We start from the raw sequence: 20,383 nt of genomic DNA, 5'->3' as shown, positions 1-20,383 counted from the left end.
GATCAATTTCTCATAGATAGGTCCTCCAGAGAGATATTCGCTTTAAAATTTTGCAGGGAAGTTTGTATATTAGGGGATTGATAATTTATTAAAATTAGCTTTGCCTTAAGAGTAAATATGAAAATTATAAACGAAAAGTAAAATAAATGAATACACTGCAGATCTGTTTATAGAAATGCTTGATTATGATATCAGGGAGTGGCAGATCAAGTATGACATCAACATGGGGATGTCTTAAAATTGTTGACAAAATGAGACAGGAAGGGAATAGATAGCCAACAAGGACTTAAAATTGATGACATTGTATTTGAATGACCCCTTGGTTGATGGCCCAAGTATTGCGTTGCCTTATTCCATCAACCTACCCCACCCAATTAGCTTTTCTGTGTTGAAATAAAATATATTTAATGTCTTAATATTTTGATAGTTCTAAGTTATGTGAGGTCATTTTATTTCAAATAAATAAATAAGTCAAACTGGAATAATTATTTTATTGCCTGTGGTCTTTTGATTTATACAATTTGTTAACCTTCTTTTTTTTACATTTATATCGCGTGCAATTTCGTGTTTTTATTTCTCCTGAGGAATTTCAATTTGTAGATCCAAGAAAAACTTCTTGAAATTTAAAATATTACTCAGATAAGTTGTAAATTAATTATTATTCTTATTATTATTCATTTTTCTGGATATTTTAAATTTCAGATATTACGAAATGAAAATGGGTAAATAATTGAACATCAAGGAATAAAAAAAAAATATTTTGCAACTTATATTAATATGTTTGAATTAAATTGTATTTATTAAATAATAGTTATTTCCAGAATATTTGAGGACTTTGGCTGATCGCCCGCAACACACGGGCGATCAGCCAAGGGTGAATGCCTCCCGGGAGGACTTTCTATGTGAAAGTGGCACGTGAATGCCTCCAGGGATGACTTTCTATGAGAAAATGGCACCTATTTAAATATGTGAAGAAAACCCAGAAAATTCCACACGACCAGTCAATTGGTAAAACACGAACCTGAGGGCGACTTTCAATTTTCAATGATTTTATCCAGTCGGCCATTGGTGGAATTTTTGAGAATATAACCAAGGATAGGAAATCTTCACTTGAACAGTGAAGATTTCCTATCCAGCAGATTAAACTGTACATCAGCATTTCTATTGTTAATATACTCAGTGTTGAAAATAATTCTAAAAAAAATAATAATTTCAATACCATGACTTTTTCAGCATTACAATCATTAAAATCAATTCAACTCACTGAGTAGATAGAAAAGGGGATGTTGAAGAGTGTGCTTTCTTCTTACATCAAATTTAATGAAAATTAATAAAATTTGATTTAGCATTTGACATTCAACATTAATAAGTAAAGAATTTCTTTAGGAATACTTCTAACGTTCTCTTGTAACTTGCCATACACGATCACAGGATCTGAAACTTGTGCCATTGAAAAAATATATGAAACAAAATTTAACAGTATGAAAAAAGACTTAACATTACAAAAATTGCTGTTATATTCATGTTGAATGTGAATGATCGAATGAACCTATTTGTTTTCTGAAGAGTAAAAATAAAAAAAAGGTAGTGGTAGTTGTTCGGAGGTTATTTTGTATGCCTTTTTGTTCAAAAAAGAAGTTCCTAAAAAGTGGCCGTTTTTGAGAGGTAATTATTAATGGAAATTTGACTATTTATAACTATGCGAAGAGGTTTTTTTGAGAATTGTAAATACTGTATTCTTCATTTAACACTTCTGATAGAAACGTCAATGAACAGTGAAAAATTCTAATCAGGGACACAAAACATCTCAGTTTATCGGATATTTTAGTAATGATGTTTTTACTTACCATTTATAAGTTTTAAATACTTCTCATTTCGACAGTTTTGACAGATGTCGACATTTCGACATCTTTGCTCTCAACTATAAGCTTGACTTTAATCATGGAGGCCGCCATCTTTAATCTTTTTTTTATCCGATCCAAACGATCCTACATCTACAGGATTCTAGTACACAAATAGCATAGAAATGAAATGCTTAGAATATTTTTAAATTATATATTAATGTATGAACGACAGCTGGATAATTTTGTATTTTTTAGTGATCCACACGCAAAAAGTTCAGGATATCTTAAACAGGATACTGCAATTTCATTCAATTCAAAGTATAATTTCTGGGAATTATCCTTGACTTTCTCAAACAAATCAGAATTTAAATAACTGGATTTATGAGAAAGGGAAACGCAACAAATGGGTAATCAGCCAAAATGGGCACTTCCACGGGAGGAAACTGGATCCTATTTAGGTGTTAAACATGCGAAGAACACTCAGAAAACTCCGGATGCGAACCCATGACAAGTATTCAGTGGTTTTATCCAGTCGGTCACTAGTAGGCACGAATTTAAATGAGAACTAAATATTCTATAAAATAATAAATATGGACATTTATTTAATCACTTCGAGTTTACATAAAGATGTTATGAATATTTAATAAGTTATCAATGTCACGTCGCCATTATTATTAAACAAGTAATAAATTATTCATGTGCAATTTTGATGACTGATAGTTCGAAGTCCTTCGTGATCAATATTCAACGTTGTCAATCTTTCCATCAACGTTTTTCTGACATCCGGATCCATCGACGTTTTTCGAGATAACAGCCATAAATTTTCTATTAAAATAAAAACATTTAATTAATTTCTGCGTACAAGTAATTATTTACAAGATAATAATATTTGTACAACGTTTCCTCTACCTGTATGCCCTAAAGGTCCCAAAACCGGCGAACACGACCATACCACAGCATAATTTTTATAATCTGTATCCAAAATCTTTAATGTCGTAGATACGGGAAGACCTATAACTAAAGAAAAATAAATTACAATTTAATCATATTTAAAAAAAAGAAAAAAATTAAAGTAAATTAATGAAAAAATAAACGACCAGTACTTGTATTATATTGGACCAATAATGTCGCTGGATCGAGCGATTCCAGTACAGCTTCTCCTCTAGAACTCTGTTCGATACCACTAAAATACGAAGAAAAATATCCTTAAAAATGAACGAATTACTTAAATACGAACAGTAAATTTTACAGGAAACATACAGCAAATTGATACCAGTGGTGGTCAGAGTTAATTTCCCATCATTGGTCTTTATATACTTAGTCTTTATGCAACGAACACCGTCTTGAACTAGTGAAGTCTTCTCGATTTCGTACCAAACTCCTAAAAACTGGGATTAAAATTTCGCAAAAATAAATAAAATAAAAGAACGTTTTACAAAGAGATAATTAAACTTTATATCTATTTCGATAAGAATTTTAATTAGAAACACGTGGTTAATTATCTAAAAAAGAAAAAAAACCCGACTCGAGACAGGTATGATTAAGGTTAACAGCTTACACAACGGACAGGTCACGAGCGGACATCTTCACTTCCTCGAAGCGCATCATCCCTTATATAGGAAGATAAATCATCTTCCTATATTGAAGGATGATGCGTTATCTTCCTAATCTCGGATGATGTACACATTTTATATCGATGGATAAGAGACATATCTAAGAAACGAATTCGGTAAACACCCGCCAGTCGTAAACGCGACAATAAAAACGTTAAACGTCACAATAATCGCAATAATAATAATAAAAAAAATTAAAAAAAAATTACTTACACTTCCCATATCGAAACCTTCCTGCGCGGCATGTTTAGGGCACGGACCGGAGAATGGCCTTTGTGACAGGACAGTGACCGCCTGATAGATGAATATACAAGCGACAACCCAGGTCATAACGATGCAGTCTAGATCCGGACTGACGTGCCCTAGAGTGACCTAGTCACCAATTTATACGTCCCTATCCCGGGAGGTGGAGCCAGTAGCGTCGCGTTACTTATCGTCATACCTCCTATTCACCTCCACGTGCCGAGAAATCTACCTTTATTCCTTTTCCTGTATTTTTGTAACCTTGAACTCCATCCGATCTCTCCTTAATTAATATTTATGGCCGAATTATATATTCGATACTAAGTGAAGTAACGTGAATCAAACAGATCCGGGATTATAATTACAACATATTTTTATTTATTTATTTATTGACTAAATTACGTTTTATGTACATTAAAATTTCAATGTCTCCTTTTCTTTTTCGATTTCGATGACTTTCTGGAATGTCGCCTCGAAGATCTTTTTCTGGATCGCGACGGCGACGGCGATCGCGACGAATTGGACGACGCGTCAGACGGAGACGAACCAAGATGGCGGTCGTAGGACGATGCGGATCTCCTGCGACGTTTCTTCCGTCTCCTTCGATCGCTGCGATTTTCGGGCGAGCGATGGCTATAATTTCGTCTCTCGCTTCGATAGCCGCTTCTCCTCTCTTCCAAATCTCGATCCGCTGCCCAAAATTCGTTATCCGGATTCCTAAACACGTGCAGAAAGTTACAACTGGAACCTTTAGGGCAGCGGTTTCTATGGAAGAGACCTAAAAAATAAACAATGTGATCATTGCTTTAAGTCGAAAAATCTAATTGATTAATTAATATTCCGAAAAGTAAATAAAACTAATTTAACGAAGCATCATTCAATGTTTGGTGACAGCATTAAAATTTTTACAGCATCCTGCCTACAGTTTATCTTTTAATCAGATTATTACTTAAAACTTTACATTAAGTAATAAATAATAATAATAAAATTTAAGTGTGATAAAAATCATCAAGCAAACTTCTTCCCTGAAGATTTTGATGAGAAGTAAAAATATTTCTGTATATAATCTAGCTTATCAATATAAGTTGAAAGCAAGTGTACACTATTTGCAGGTTGAGGGAGAAGAAGCAAACAAGGCTGTCTGACCAAACTTCCAAAATTTAATCATTTATGTAAAATATATATATATATATATAAATGATGTAAATTAATGTTAGTTTTTGATAAATGGTAGTTTTATCTGTTTCATTTATATTATTTATACGTTCTTTTATGACTTTTGGAGAGATGAAATGTGCATTTGTGAGCGGTTCGGGCTCGTCTTGCCCTTCTCAAATGCTGAACATCTGCATAATTTTTCTGTAATTTATTTAACTCTAATGGATTTTTGTATTTTTTGTAGAGTAATTTTAAAAATTAAAAAAGAAAAAACATTTCTATCAGATTCAACTTCTGATCTCTTAAAAAAAATGAGTAATTTATTATCAATAAATATTTCCATTAACGATTACTCAAAAATTATTAACCGATAAATTAGTCGTTTTCTTTAAATGGACAAAATATTTTTATATTTAAATAAATTAAGAAATATGAATTTATTGTGTGTTTCTTGTCTCTGGCAGATTGGATAATAGAGATTCTAAGAGTACTTAATGATGTATCAACAACAGATTTCAGTCTGGTACATTAAGTTCGTTTTAATCCCCATGATTAATTTATATCCTGTATTACAAATTCTAATTACTGTAATTACTAAATGCACCTTCGTCCAAGCATGTAAAATAAAATTACGTAATCTACTTACTAATAATGGAAATATTTAACAACTTTTCAAATTGCTGGCTTTTATGTAATTATTCTAAATTATTTAATTGCAGAAGTTATCGATGGATGGTGACAGCTGGCTTATAATGCCAAATTAGTTGACCGCTAAATAATTTAATTATTCAAATCTGTTCTGGATCCTCTAAACTTTTTCTTGTGCATTTTCAGTCAGGTGTAATTCATCCTTCTACACTGACTAAAATTAAACTGACCTTTCAACCTGCAATTATGTCAAATTGATAAATTTAATCCAACCTAATTTGCAAATTAAAAAAACTAATAAAATAATCTAAAAATATTAAATATTTGTTATTTTCACTAAGTAAAATATAACAGATACATTGTTTAATAAATATTTTTAAAGTTAATCTTACAGAAAAAAAATCTTTTTTTTTTTATAAAGAAATATTTTTGATATGTAATGAGGAGGCCAGATGGCCAAAGTTTTTAGTGCATAAACATTCTCGCAATCTTCTCCAAGCATTTGAAAATAATTCCTATAAAATATATGCTAATTTTCCTAGTATCAAATATACAGAAAATTATTTATAAATATTTTATTTTAAATTTTACTAATTATTACTTCAAATATTTTATGAAATAGAACATTTATAAATTTTTGCATTTTAATATATTTGAAAATAACTGGATTGGATTGATAATAGAAGGCAACACAACATGCAGATGATCTGCCAAGAAGGAGAAGGTGTCTCCTGAGAGGACTTCTATTGGAAACTGGTTCCCATTTAGATATTTGGAATTAGACATATTAAGATAACCTGGAAAACTATGTGGCCAGCCTGTCAAGAAGGTGCAAACCTGTTACCAGCATTCAGTGGTTTTATCTATTCAGCCAATGATGACACATGTTTGGAAATAAATATAAAGGATTTTCATTTAGTAGAAGTTATCGTTTTCTATGTTTTTCTATTTCACTGATTCAAACTAAATGAAACTCACTGACTGTGCAATACTACAGTTGTAATTGCATTTGTATACAAATAAAATCATTATAAGTTTTGATATTTTTCTTTTATTAGAAAATAGTTTTAATATAATTTTATAAATTAAAAAATGGTTAAAATGAAAATATCTGAATATAGGTATATCTCACTATTCATGCTAATAGGTAAAGTAAATAAAATTTGATTAAAATTTATTTAATAAATGTAATTATGTAAAGAAAAATCAAATAATAATATATAATATTATTAATTATAAAATATAATACTATATATTAGTTAATAAGTTAATATATTGGAGCATAAGCATTTATGCGTTTATATACAGGGTGTATTAGAATGACATTTTAAAAATTTGGGGGATTGTAGAGGATGAAATTTTGAACGTTCTGATATAAGGAACCTATAGCCGGAAATTTGAACTAAAGTGTCTACAGCTGTAGGAAGTGCTTGACTGCCCTTCACTTTCGTATTTACCCTTCCGTCCATTGATGTCATGTTATTGCTGTGGATGGAAGATTAAACACACAACTACAGTGGTCTAACTGAGCCTGCATACATGATGTTGTGTACTTAGTGCTTGTCGTTCTTCAGGTCACCTCTTGCATCCACTGGCGCTGTGCTGTAAACATACAGCTAGTCAACGTGAGTCAGTGTACAGTTGTCTGCTTATGGTTCTTCACGTGTGAATACATTCTGGTGTCATGGAGGGTAACTACACATTTGAAGAACTTGCTGATATGCATTTGTGTTATGGTGACGCTCGAGGGAATGCCAGTGCAGCATACCGATATCAAAGAACATGCAAAGTGCTGTAGAAACTTTATATTACATTTCCGGCTATAGGTTTCTTATATCAAAATGTTCAAAATTTCATCCTCTACAATCCCCCAAATTTTTAAAACGTCATTCTGATACATCCTGTATATAATTTTGAAAAGACCCTCATTATAGCAAAAATGTAACAAATGTATACAGATATTCAAGTTATGCAAAGGATGGATAAAGAAGTTTATTATTATTAAGAAATTTAATTTATGTAAATATATCTCAAATTCAAAAAATGTAAAATAAAATTTAAAAAATCAATATATATATAGACTATTGAGATTATACCATTATACTGAGTATTAATGAAATGATACAACCAGATTTTTATTTGATTAAAAATGTTTATCAGGCTTGGTTTTATATGTAATTATGTCATCTATTAGATACATAATGTCAAACTTTTGTATAGAAAATTCTCTATTAACAACTTTTTTTTGAGTTAATGAACTCTGAATGAAAATGCATATAAAATAATTTTGAACATGAAATTGATTTACTAAATATTAAAGTTTTCTACAAAAATATAGAACATTTTGGTTTGATTATATCAATAATGATAAAATTAATTTCATTGATGTGTTATTTTGTTTAACATAAATTAAATAGCTGGTTTTTGTTTTATTGGTTCTATATGTACATTTTAATAGAATGACTGAGATGATAAAAGGTATGAATATATATTAAATTTTAAAAACAAAGTAATTTCATAGGAAAACAAGTGCTTTACTCATAGAATTCTTATTATTATATTTGCCATTTCTCTGACAAAAATAACATTTCACTGAAAACAAAAATAGTATTACAGAACACAGTAGTATGTATTAAACAGAGTTTAGACAGATATATTTATAATTTCAAATTTGAATTATATTCTACAAAATAGTGTTCTGTACATTTAAAATTTGTTGGATGATTATAGTTTTGTTTTGTTTTTTTTTAAATGTGCGGAACTTCCATATTTTAAGCACTTTCATAAATACCATTCCGTAATATCAATAAGAACTAATGATGACTACAGAAAAACGTTTCTTTTGTAATAAAATTATCTTCAGTAACTTTAAATAAGCAAGTACCGGTACTTCATCATATACTTATAACAACATATAATACAGATTTTACTTTATTTCAAGATAAATAAGTAATTCTGTAGTATATCATTTTAATAATAAGTTATCATTATTATAATGTTGGTGGAATGTATCCTACTCATTTAATACCAGTACATAGTGCTATGTCAAACTAAGATCAAGACATAGCTGCAGAAAGCAACGTGTTTTGTTTATGTGCTATTTGTGTAAGTATCTGTGTTTAAGAATTTCCTGATTATATAATGTGTTAAGTATGGAAGCCTTCTGTACTGTGGTGCATATGCTGTAATACAGCCCTAATATTTCTACACTTTAATGTATTTTATGACACCTATGCAAGAAAGGACTACAGGCCCAATAAGTTCTATCCACTTTCCATAAGTATTTTATTTTGCTGATAAGTCCTGAGTATTTACTAATTTTTTTTTGTATATGTGTTTTGTAGATTGCGACTGTTTAAAAAAACTATGTCTATGACGTATTGTTTTATCTGCGATTATGGCTCAGTCCAAATATATTTTGTGTGCATTGTTTTCTATAACCATCTAGGATATATACTGGGGTTTAACAGTTTGTGTTTGTGTGCAAACATTTGATGTGTTATGTTTAATATTTAGTTATGTCAATGTGAGTAGTCAATTTGTGTTGAAAACTTGCAGCCCAATGTAATGTGTTATATAGTTTTGTGAATGATGTAGTATTTCCTAAAATACTGTCTAGAAGCATTGTCCTAAAATGTGCTTCCTGTAGTTTTTGTATCATTATTATTGTTGTATAGTGAAATTTCACTATGCAAAATATTTATTACTTAAATCAAAATTGGATGAAAAAATATAAAACTGTTTTTATAATATCTTATCAAAATTCATAATCCAAAAGAAAAAATTTCAATTACACTAGTTCACTTATTACAATCTTTTAAGAACATCATTTCATTAACAAAACAGATAATAATACAAATAAAGAATCACTGTACAGTCATATTAATTTTTTTATATTTCAATTTTCTTTGGGGAAGAAATTCTTAACTGTTCAAAAGAATATAACATTACACCAACATCCAGTAATAAATATTTGGATATTGAAATATTTCAAATTTTTGTAAAATATCAAATGGAAAGAAATGATGATTATGGCATTTATTTATAATTTATAAATCTTATTAGCTACATTGCAATTTATATACAGATAAAATACATTATTATCAATCACAGCAACTCTCATGTTTTTATTGTACCAACCAAATTGATTCTAGTGTTGAAAAAATATCATTTTCTCTAACCTTTGAAATGTTAATTTAGTTATAAATATATAATTGTATTGATATTTATTTATGAAGGATATTAAATCAATTAGTCTTTGAAAATCACATTTCTTAGGAATAAAATCCAAATGTTATATAAGTGTTCAGTATAAGACTAATTGCAGTTTTGAATATTTGTCAAGCAGGAAATAATGTAGATATTAAATAAGATTATTAGATACTTTTGAAAACTGATAATAATTTAAAAAAGATTAATAATAATTGTTGCTTTAAATTTACCAATAAATAAATATGTTATTGCTTTTTTAATGTTTTTACAAATGCATATTTATCTATTAATTGGTGCCATTAATTAAAAAATATTATTAATAAGATTTTAATATAACTGACTTTTAATACATACCAACTGCAAAGCTGTCAATGGAAGAACAAAGTTTAAACATTCTCCAACTACATCAATAGTTAAGGTAGATCTAATATCTTAGGATTTACAAGATATTATAATTGATATTGATTACACCCTCATTATGATTATATTAATAGAAACTTGACAAAACTATTATAGTTTAAAATCAAAACTATTCTTGTTTTTTTACAATATAGTTGGAAATGATTAAAAAGTATACAATGAGCGAGTATATAAAACATAAGGATACTGAAAGTATTATTTGACTGCAGACATAACAGCTGAATCCTTTCATTTTATTAAGTGAACTAAGCCAATTCATTCAGCTGTTTGAAGATATTTCAATGAATGCAGGAATTCTGTCCTTATGGAGCCATTATTCCTCCTCTCCCATTCCAACTATGGGAAGATTAGAATTTGATTTTCCATTTTAAGATATTACTACCATGTTTATTTAATTTGTAATAAATTTAAACAATTATTTTGCAAATTATACGAATTTTTTTATTAAATCTACTTAATACTAATTAAAATATAACAAAATTTTTATTATGAACTCCTTAAAAATATATATATATACAGGTAACCCCCGTATAACACGGTAGTTACGTTCCAAAAAATTGCAGTGTTATGCGAATCCGTGTTATACGAAACAAAGAACTAATACGAAAAGGAGGGTTAGGTTCCAAAAATTAAAAAACATGCTAGTATATTTTCATAATTAAGATAAATATCTTCATTAAAATTTTTTAAGTGATACATATTAATATAAATTAAACAATGTTTTCTTCGTCATCACTAAAAACACTATTAATTAACTGAGAGCGTTTTCTTTTTGGCAAGTTATCCTTATCCTCTGAGCATTTTTCTGCATTATCTTCAGATCCATGCTTTACCTTTTGCAAAATGTATGTAATTTTAGATTGCTTGCTTCTAGTTAAAAGATCTTTATAAATTTCCTTATATGGTGCTAAGCACTTATGAAGAATAAAGCAAGTATGGAATAAGGGAAAAACATTCGGCAACATCAGAAGCAGAAGCATTGCGATCTGGCAACATTGAAACAAGTTTCGAGAAGGACCACGTGTATCGACAGAAGGCGAGAAGAGAAAATTTACATACTTAAGTACTAATAGTTCACGAAAATTATTTTTTTCGTGAACTATTATTACTTAAGTATGTAAAAATTTATTACATTTGCTGTTGTACAAGGGTTTTACCCAATTCTCGAACCGTGTCAGAGTGAATCCGTGCTATAAAAGTACCGTGTTATACGGGGGATGGTACCAATTCTCGAACCGTGTTAGAGCGAATCCATGCTATAGAAGTGCCGTGTTATACGGGGGTTACCTGTATATATAATTTATTACTCATTTAAAATTTTATAATCTTTTTCAGTTTAATTACAATTTAAAATTAACTTCTACCTTTTATTTACAATTAGAGATCAAAGAAATTATCATTATATAATAATTAAAGAAATAATCAATATTTTCATTAAACATACCACAAATAGCACTCTTCCATTTAATTACATTTGTAAATTCACAGCTTAACTGTTTTCCACCATACCACCTGGTATTAAATAATCTAAAAGCTTTTTCTGCTTCTTCTTGTCTAAAAATTCCAAAAAATAAAAAGAAAAGTTATATACAGTTTAATTAAATTCATTAATTTAAATCAACATATTTATTAAATACATTACGTAAAAAAATAAACAACAAGAATTACTTTGAATATTGTACATAGACATTTCCTCGAAGGTGAGGTTCGTGATTACAGCAAACTTTAAACTGAATAACTTTGCCAGCTTTTTTAAATTCAGGTAGTACATCATCATAAAATTCACAGAAATGATGGTACGTTTCACTGTCTTCGTATTCTAAATTACAATCAGCATCATAATCATCACAATTACTCTGTTCGATACTAAAATGACTGTACATTCCCTTTATCAGTAGAGTATGACTAATTTCAGGTTTTGGATGTGATCTAGAACACCTGAAAATTAACAACATAATCATAGTGTGAGTAATGAATTTCACTTATAATTTGATATTATTAAATAATCCAACACTCAACTTATTAATTAGAATTGTATAACACTTTTCTACCATCATATGATAAATTATTGAATGCTGAAAACTGAGATCTTATCAGTTATTAAAGGAATTTAAACTACTTTCAATTGACCGCAAAACTTTTCAATAAGCTGAAATTTTATCATATCAAAAGAATAAAATTTAGCTGCACTATTATAAATATAAAATAATTTCAAAATGTTTTATTTGCTTGTTTTCTGTACATTCTTAAAATAATATAAAAATTATACATGTATTTAAAATTAATCAATACATAAAGGGCAATAATTCCTTTCTGAAAAAGTTCTCCACTTAATAATTTGAATAAGTTCATGTCTGCATCTTTAATTTCATCATCATCTGAAAAGTGGTCCAAACAAGTAAAAATCAGAGGGTGCTAAGTCCAGACTATGCACAGGATGGTTTGATCCATTACCTCCCACATACACTTTTTAGCCAGTCTAAAGAGAGTTGCATTATAATGCAGCAGGCATATCATCCTGTGCAAAGTCCAGACTTAGCACACACTGATTTTTACCTTTTTAGACTTCTTAAGAAACCTTTTAGTATGTTATACTTTTCAGATGATGATTAAGTTAAAAATGCAGTCATGGACATCTTCAAATTATTAAGCGGAGAATTTTTTCACAAAGGAATTTTTGTCATTGTCTCCCACTGAAAAAAGTGTTTAGAAAAAAAATGGAGACTATATACTTTTAAATGGATAATTTAATTTTTTAACGTAATTTGTTATTAAGTTGTAATAAAAGGTTGTATCTTACTTTTGGAACATAACATAATGTAAATTATGGATATGTACAGCACTTCCAAGAACTTAAATCTAGCATTATTATTTCCATTAATTATGACATTAAAAAATGATTTTAATGTTTAGTTTAAAAATAACATAAACATAATAAATTTTAATCTCAATACAGTTTGATAAATAAAAACTTTAATCCTTGATCAATAATTTGTGTAAACTAGAAAAGGAATCTATAAAATATGATGTATTTTAACATTAAGCACCTTTTTCTAATATTATCACCATTAATAGTCTCTAGAAATGATAAAGAATTTTAATTTTTAGATTGTAATTAAAACACCCTATTTAATGCTGTCAAGAGAGATTTAGCAGTCCAAATGCAATCAAATGTGGTATAGAAACATTTCAGGACTCACAGAAGACATTTCTATAATAAAAATTAATACCAAACCTTTCCACTATGGCACTTTTGGCACTGCAAGAAAAAATAAAGAAAAAAACAGCTTCCTCTGCTTAACCATACATACAGCAGTCAAGTTCTAGGTATTAAAAGTGACCAAAATTGTTTAATATCAGTATTATTGGTTATGATGGCTATCACTTTTGTCAGAATGTGCATTTCTTGTAAAGCTGTTTGAAGACAATAGTAACTACACTAAGACTGCACTTTTGGAATTCTGTCATCACAGCTCTGAAATAAATGATCACTCAATTCAAAGAAACTGGTTTCATTGTGTTATACTCCAACTGCAATAGGACAATGCTGTGAGTCAATTACTTTCATGCAAGATGGAACATCTCTACATTTCAGATACTTCATACAGAATTTCTTCAATGTTTTGCCAACAACAGAGTGATTAGTTGTGCACTTCTCTTTCTCCAGAACCTTGTCCATGTGATTTTTGGTTGTGAAGACTTTTAAAAAGTGTGCTTTATCAAGGACAAGTTGCAAACTTGGCAACTTTCAAAAATGATATCACACTGCATGTGAAAAGCATCACAGAAGACCAATTTTGATTAGTTGCTAGACATACTGTTCATTGTCTTTGGGTTTTACACCATCAGATTGAAAACCAGATTGAGTAGTATTTCCTGCATCATTCAGATGTCAGTATAGCATGAGTGTCTTGTATAAAACATTTATTTACACATCAAAAGTGCCATAGTGGCAAGTTTTGGTAAGATTTTTTTTTACAGAAATACCATCTGCAAGTCCTAAAATGTTACTATCTCATATATCATATTTTATACATAAACATCACAAAACCGAATAAATTTGTAAAGCAAAACAACAACCAGATTACATCTAGTGATGCCACGAATATTCGGCTACTATTCGGTATTCGGCTACTTTTTTTAATATTCGGTATTCGGCCGAATGTTGCATACTATTCGGCCGAATAGCGAATAATAATTTAATTAGAACTGTTAAAAATGTTTACAATTTCCTCTTCTCTTTTCTTTTGCAACTCTCTTAAATCCTTTTGTTTTTCAAACAATTCTTGTGCTTCTTTTTCACGTTCTAACCATAGCATATGTTGCCTTTCTCTAAAAAAAATTTTAATATTTGACATTCTTTTAATTCATTCATAAATGAAAATAAATTCATTATGTAATATATACTACAACATTGTAAAAATGAAAATTCTATATAAAATCAATGCTACTTTCTTAAAAAAAATATAAAATATTTAAAATTGATTTTATAAAATAAGTTTTCTTTTTATCTATAATCAAATAATTAATATTTTTAAGTACCAAAATACAAATTTTCATATATAAGGCTGTATCAATAGCAATTTTACAATGTAAACTTATAGCAACTAGGATCACATTTTTGAGATTATTTCTAATATTTCCCACAAAAAAAATATATGAAGGAAATTATAAAAATCTTCAAGTTATCTTTTAAGCATATCAAATTTACTCTTTGTACTAACATGAAGATTTGTTTTGTTACTATAGACAAACCCTGCTCTCACTGTGTTGTCTGTAGCAACCTTTGAATCATTTCAATTATGTAATAAGCTTTCTGATTTTTACAGCTAATTATTTTAAGCAGCATGATAAGTACTCTTCCTATCATTAATCAAAAATCAGAAATTAAATTGCATGGCCAATTAATAGAAATTTTAGAAAAAATAATAGAAAGCTTTATAGTGTTAATAATGCATTACTATTAAAAGTTATCTATTAAAATTTTAATTCTATTATACACTTATGTAAAGGAGGAATAAACATTATTTTATTAATTACCTTTCTTCACCTCATTGTACAATATTTGTGGGAATGGAAAAAGCNTTGTGCTGCAAGATTTAATCATTATTTATATTATTATTAATTTATCTATTAATTAAAATTATTTAATGTTACATAAAACTATTAAAAAGTAATAAATTTTTATATCAAATATACAATAAAATGGTATGAAATAGATGATATATAACAATTATTTAATCCTCTTCCTTCCCTAACATATTTTTCGTAATAAATTGAAAAGTTCCTCCTAGATATGAACCACTCATTTGCCAAACTGATTGCCAAAGGATTTTTCAACAGTATTTATGTAAGAGTTAATAAATTTTGATTAAAATACATATATAATATAATATAATAAAATATTATATTATATTATATAATTATAATAGAATATATATATTCTATTATATTATCAATGTGTCAATATTCTGCTGTTAAAAAAATTTCTAATTTTTTTTACAGTATATTCTCAGTAATTCAAAGTGGAAAAAAAACTATTTTGTGTTAACTATACTTAATTTTTTTAATGCTATTTTATGTTACAATTTTGTTATTTTTTTGTATTTTTATTTTATTTTACAATTTCACCAATATCCTAATATGTTTTTGTTCTGTATACAAATATATCTGTATATCTTAAATAATCCAATAGTTATGTATTAAAACCAAACAAATTATAGCTTGATATAATTTAGCTTTTCAAAAAATAGAACATCACTAAAACTATGCAAATTTTTTTCATTTAATAAATTTATTATTATTATTTAATAAAATATAGAAAATACTTAGATTTTAAGTGATTAATTAATTATATAAAAACAAATCTTTACCTTTTTGTTCTCGTAATTTAGCTAAAGCCTGTCTCTTAAATTTTCTGCGAAATTTTTTTAACAAAGCACGGAACTTCTTATGGCTGAAAAAATATTCTTTCTTAAATATGGTAATATGCTGATCTCTACAATAATTTTTTTATATTAACTATAATATTATATAGAAATAAAATTCTAGATCTATCTAAATATGCAAATAAGCAAACTACATGTGAGATCCAGACTTTTTACCGAATTTTCCGATTAATATTCAGCATTTTTCTAAACCCCCAATTTAATTTTCCTTTAAAACATAAACGACAATCTAACGAAAAAAAGGGAAAATTTCCGATCTCCCCTTTTGTTTAAAGTAAACATCCGTCCATTTCGAAACTAATCCCACATTCCAACTCCAAAGTTGATAGTTAGCATGGGACCCGAAACATTAAAGCCCGTTACTGCGGGAAAAAGAATCCTTCCATCCATCCTGACAGTGAAAAGGTTTAACAACCTGTTGCCGGATTGGGAGACCTACACCCTCCCCGGCGGTTCACATACACATAATTTAAAATATGCCTTCATAATTAATGTTTTGAACAGAAAAAAATAACAAAATGCTCATATACTATATCTTTTTTTTTTTTTTTTGCATATAATAATATCCTAATATATATTGAATATAAATAAATGCCATTTTCTTCTGTAAAAGAAGAAAAATTTTAACAGTATTTAACCATCAATTATTCTTATAAAAAGCAAGACTGCTGCATATTCATGATTGTCACAGGGATGAATGCCTATGATTACGGAGTAGAAACCAAAGTATTCTATCACAACAAACAGAACTGATCAGAAAATAGAGATGTATAATTACTATAATTCATATAAAAATGACAATGTTTATTTATTTGTATAATTAAAAATGAATAAGTAAATAAATAATTTGCAGATTAATATTTTTTTCCTTTCATAATTCTACCATATTGATAAATTTAATATATATAATTTAAACTAAACAAAATTAGAATATATATTGGTAAAAATGATATAAAATATATAAAAGTTTGGTTAATAGAAATCAAATATTCTCTTTTCTGTGTATGAAATTGTTTCTTAGATCTCCCAGTAAGAGAATATCTTGATAAAAAAAATTCGGTCTGAAAACCATTGTTCAACTTCCCACATGAAAAAGATACTATCAACAATCAGAAATGCTGATATCAAAGCTGTTCCATTACCTGAACACTGGGAGTTCAGTTATGGAACCAAAGCTATAGATCATACCTATAGGAATAAGAAAGTCAAAGGAACCATATCTCTACATATGACCTCTACATATGACCCTTCATGAGTTATAGACCCCTGAAATCAGCCTAATTCCAGGACATGAGCAATCAGGAGTCACACTGTGCTCTCTGCTAACAGTAAGAGTATCACATTTAACCCTCACAATTATGCAGGCTTTGAGTAGCACTTGACTGTTCTTGGAGTACTTAATGTAATAGTTTTAAGGAGTGTGGGGCTCACCCAATTCCCTGTCAGTGTGGGAACCAAGGTGCTCACAACCTTGGTTCCCACACTGACACAGAGCATAGAGAGTAGGCAATAGTACTGGTTCAAGGTAAAAACTGTTAATAAAAATAATAGTTAAGGGATTTTTATTATTTATCTTAAAAGCAATGGTTGCTGTGCCTAAAACATAACTTGCTTGCAAACATGATGGTAACCAGAACTGTAATTGTCAAGGTTCCACATTTGGAGGTAAATATCTCATGATGGGCCGCACAGTGGACTTTCTTTTATTCTTTCTGATAAATATTGTTAGAATGTCCGACCACCATGCCAGGATGTTTGTTAGCAGAGTGCGCAGAGTGACTACCTATAGTACCTGAAAGTAGGCTGATTTTGGAGCTATATCTGACAAGGATCAGACATACAGGTATAGTTCCATTGACTTTTTTGCTCTTACAAGGGTCTACAATTCTGGGAGGTGGCAAATCCCTCCACCAGGGTTCACATTTTACCTATAAAAGTACAATTCTGTGTACAGTACATTTATAATTTAAAGTTTACTGCTTCACAATATATATACAGTATTAGATAATCTCTTTTAACATTCATCATCATCAGACAGTAATTCAATATTCAATATGGCATCATCATCTATAAAATGATAACTAATGTATTTTGATCTAAATTTTAATTTTCAAATTTCAGTTATCATCAGAACTCATAAAGCTTATAACATTTGTAATTCCCTCCCTTAATAAATAAAATTGAGAGAGAAAACGTTAGTGTATTGCTTAAAAATAATTACTAAAACTTATTGCAAAAATAGAAATAGTATATTTTTATACGGTTAAAAAGTACTATATCATCTTACTTCATTATAAGCAGAGAATTTCCAGTGTAAACAACACATCCTCCATCTTTTTTCAAATCAATTGTTTCTCGATCCGCCACTAGAGGCTCCTCGTTCAAATTTTTAAAATAATTTCTTGTGAAAAAATAAATTGAAAATAAATTATTACGTTAATATTTATTTAACAGAAATACAAAACTTAAATAAAAAATATTAATTCATTTATTATAAATAATTTAATAATATCAGGAGTCACGCAGTGACTCCCCGCCAAGTAAAAAATGTCACTGACTGACTACATATACAGGAATTCAGGCCGGATAGTCAAGAGGTCAGTGTGGCAACCAATTGCTCTGAGGGACCCGGGATCGAATCCGGACGGATCGAAAAATTTCTGGGGATTTTTCGACCCGTCCGGATTCGATCCCATCGGACCGACCGGATATATCAGCCTCCCCCATCCCTCACCACTGGCCATCCATTGTGGGCCTAGCCAAACTCATAATGGGCTTGCTCAAAGAGTCCTCTTAGTGCCCATAGGGCGAAAAGAGTTTATATATATATATATACAGGGAATGTCAGAGTTGCCGATTTTCGGAGGTCAATTTCTCCGTCTCCCCAAACACCTGAAGTAATTCCGAATATCGTTTGAAAGAACATTTTCTTAGACAGTGTGCAAAATTTCAAGATTTTCTGTAATGCGGTTGCCGAAATATAAGCAATTCAAAAATGCAAAATTTTTTACATCGCAGTTGTTTTTGTTTGGATTTTTATATCGGTTTTATATGAAGCCGTGTAGTAAATGCATCATCATGCCGCTTCAAGAACCCAGGTTCGAATGCGGGTCTGTTTAGCAATCTATATGAGTGACTGTATCGGATATGTCAATTCTCATCACTCGCGTCATCAGTGACCGATTGTATAAAACCACTGTACAGTACATTTGTTGATGGTTCGCGCATAACCGATTGGCCTGGTCACGTGGGATTTGTTCCTAAATATGAGCCAGTTTCCCCGTATGAAAACTTACCGGAAGACATTCTCCCTTTGGCAGCTTGCTCATGGGTTACGGTGTAATCGATGGTAATTAATTCATTAACAAACTAACCAATCATCATCCGCTTCTTTGTGAACCTGACTAAATCCACGATGGTTATGGAAAAGGGAATTTTTAATATCCTTGGAATTACAGCCGGATGGCCAAGCGATTAAGGTTTCTATGTCATTTATGTACAGTTTCTGTGACCTACTTTTGTACCGATAATATAGAAGGTTTATATTATTTTAAAATTATATATTATCTGCAAATAAATATATACTGTAATAGCAGAAAAAAAATCTGAAAATAGAACTATATATTAATTTGTTACTTTGTAACTTAAAGTCGTTGCATCTACAATAATTTGACTGAACATTAGACCATCTTTGGGCAATATTAGTGAATAAACTTTTAGGTACAAAGTAAAACTCGAAGTTTTTTTCTATGACGATGCTTGTTTTCTTGATTTATTATCGTGATGACATTGCTTCATTCATAACTTCATGTAGTTGTAGTCCTATATAATGTGCACTGTATTCATATGTTGAGTCATACCATCAAATCTGCTTCCGGTATTCTTAAGCCACAACTTTCATAAATTTCCTTTATTTAGATGTTTTGCTGAGCTTTACTTTTCAACCTGGTTCCACGGTTCCAGCAGTCTTTTTTTTTTTTTTTTTTTAAACTCCCCCCCGTTTAACCAAAATCCTTTCCCCTCTAGGGATCCTTGGATTACAATTAGTTTGGTCAAGGACCATCTGTAAAGAAAACTATATTCACCTATGGTTTCCTTCTCTATCTTTGAGCCCTCGGCTTCCTTGTGAGACCGGCGAGTTGTCTGTAATCCACTCGTTGTGTCGGTCGTAATCGTCGCTGGATGACTCCAGACGGTCTTGCTCCGGCGATGGACGGCGAGAATGTTCCGTGATCCATCGACGATCCCGTAACGGAGCGTGATCCTCTATCGTTGCCCCTATCGGTTTCGGGTAGGG

The 20,383-nt window shown here is 29.6% G+C and overlaps 2 protein-coding genes across 2 annotated transcripts; both read right to left on the bottom strand.

Annotated features, from left to right (window-relative positions):
- Nucleotides 1-2,445: 2,445 nt before the first annotated feature.
- LOC111639280 (apolipoprotein D-like) lies at nucleotides 2,446-3,813 on the bottom strand. The gene is made up of 5 exons (XM_023385114.1): nucleotides 3,671-3,813; nucleotides 3,105-3,232; nucleotides 2,948-3,027; nucleotides 2,754-2,861; nucleotides 2,446-2,669 (listed from the first exon to the last, which is right to left on the bottom strand). Exons 1-5 carry the CDS (start codon nucleotides 3,785-3,787, stop codon nucleotides 2,539-2,541), a joined length of 564 nt encoding a protein of 187 aa, XP_023240882.1. The 5' UTR covers nucleotides 3,788-3,813; the 3' UTR covers nucleotides 2,446-2,538.
- Nucleotides 3,814-3,956: 143 nt separating this feature from the next.
- LOC111639275 (U2 small nuclear ribonucleoprotein auxiliary factor 35 kDa subunit-related protein 2-like) lies at nucleotides 3,957-18,472 on the bottom strand. Its single transcript, XM_023385110.1, has 8 exons — nucleotides 18,374-18,472; nucleotides 16,012-16,094; nucleotides 14,905-15,001; nucleotides 14,365-14,470; nucleotides 13,186-13,216; nucleotides 11,807-12,119; nucleotides 11,583-11,692; nucleotides 3,957-4,478 (listed from the first exon to the last, which is right to left on the bottom strand). The coding sequence occupies exons 1-8, from the start codon at nucleotides 18,376-18,378 to the stop codon at nucleotides 4,123-4,125; spliced, it is 1,101 nt and encodes a 366-aa protein (XP_023240878.1). The 5' UTR covers nucleotides 18,379-18,472; the 3' UTR covers nucleotides 3,957-4,122.
- Between the last annotated feature and the right edge of the window lie 1,911 nt (nucleotides 18,473-20,383).

This window comes from Centruroides sculpturatus, unplaced genomic scaffold (genome assembly GCF_000671375.1).
Source record: "Centruroides sculpturatus isolate CEXI.00-Female unplaced genomic scaffold, Cexi_2.0 scaffold1346, whole genome shotgun sequence".
Taxonomy (NCBI): Eukaryota; Metazoa; Arthropoda; class Arachnida; order Scorpiones; family Buthidae; genus Centruroides; species Centruroides sculpturatus.
The sequence above is the reverse complement of the archived record's forward strand: the minus strand, read 5'-3'. Positions and strand labels throughout refer to the sequence as shown.

Coding starts and splice junctions, on each gene's coding strand:
- LOC111639280 (XM_023385114.1), bottom strand. CDS start 3,787: ATGACCTGGGTTGTCGCTTGTATATTCATCTATCAGGCGGTCACTGTC. Junction 3,028..3,104: donor ACCACTGGTATCAATTTGCT/GTATGTTTCCTG, acceptor TTCGTATTTTAG/TGGTATCGAACAGAGTTCTA. Junction 2,670..2,753: donor GGGACCTTTAGGGCATACAG/GTAGAGGAAACG, acceptor TTATTTTAATAG/AAAATTTATGGCTGTTATCT.
- LOC111639275 (XM_023385110.1), bottom strand. Junction 13,217..14,364: donor AGAAAAGAGAAGAGGAAATT/GTAAACATTTTT, acceptor TATCATTTCTAG/AGACTATTAATGGTGATAAT. Junction 4,479..11,582: donor ATGGAAGAGTGCTATTTGTG/GTATGTTTAATG, acceptor TTTATTTTTTAG/GTCTCTTCCATAGAAACCGC.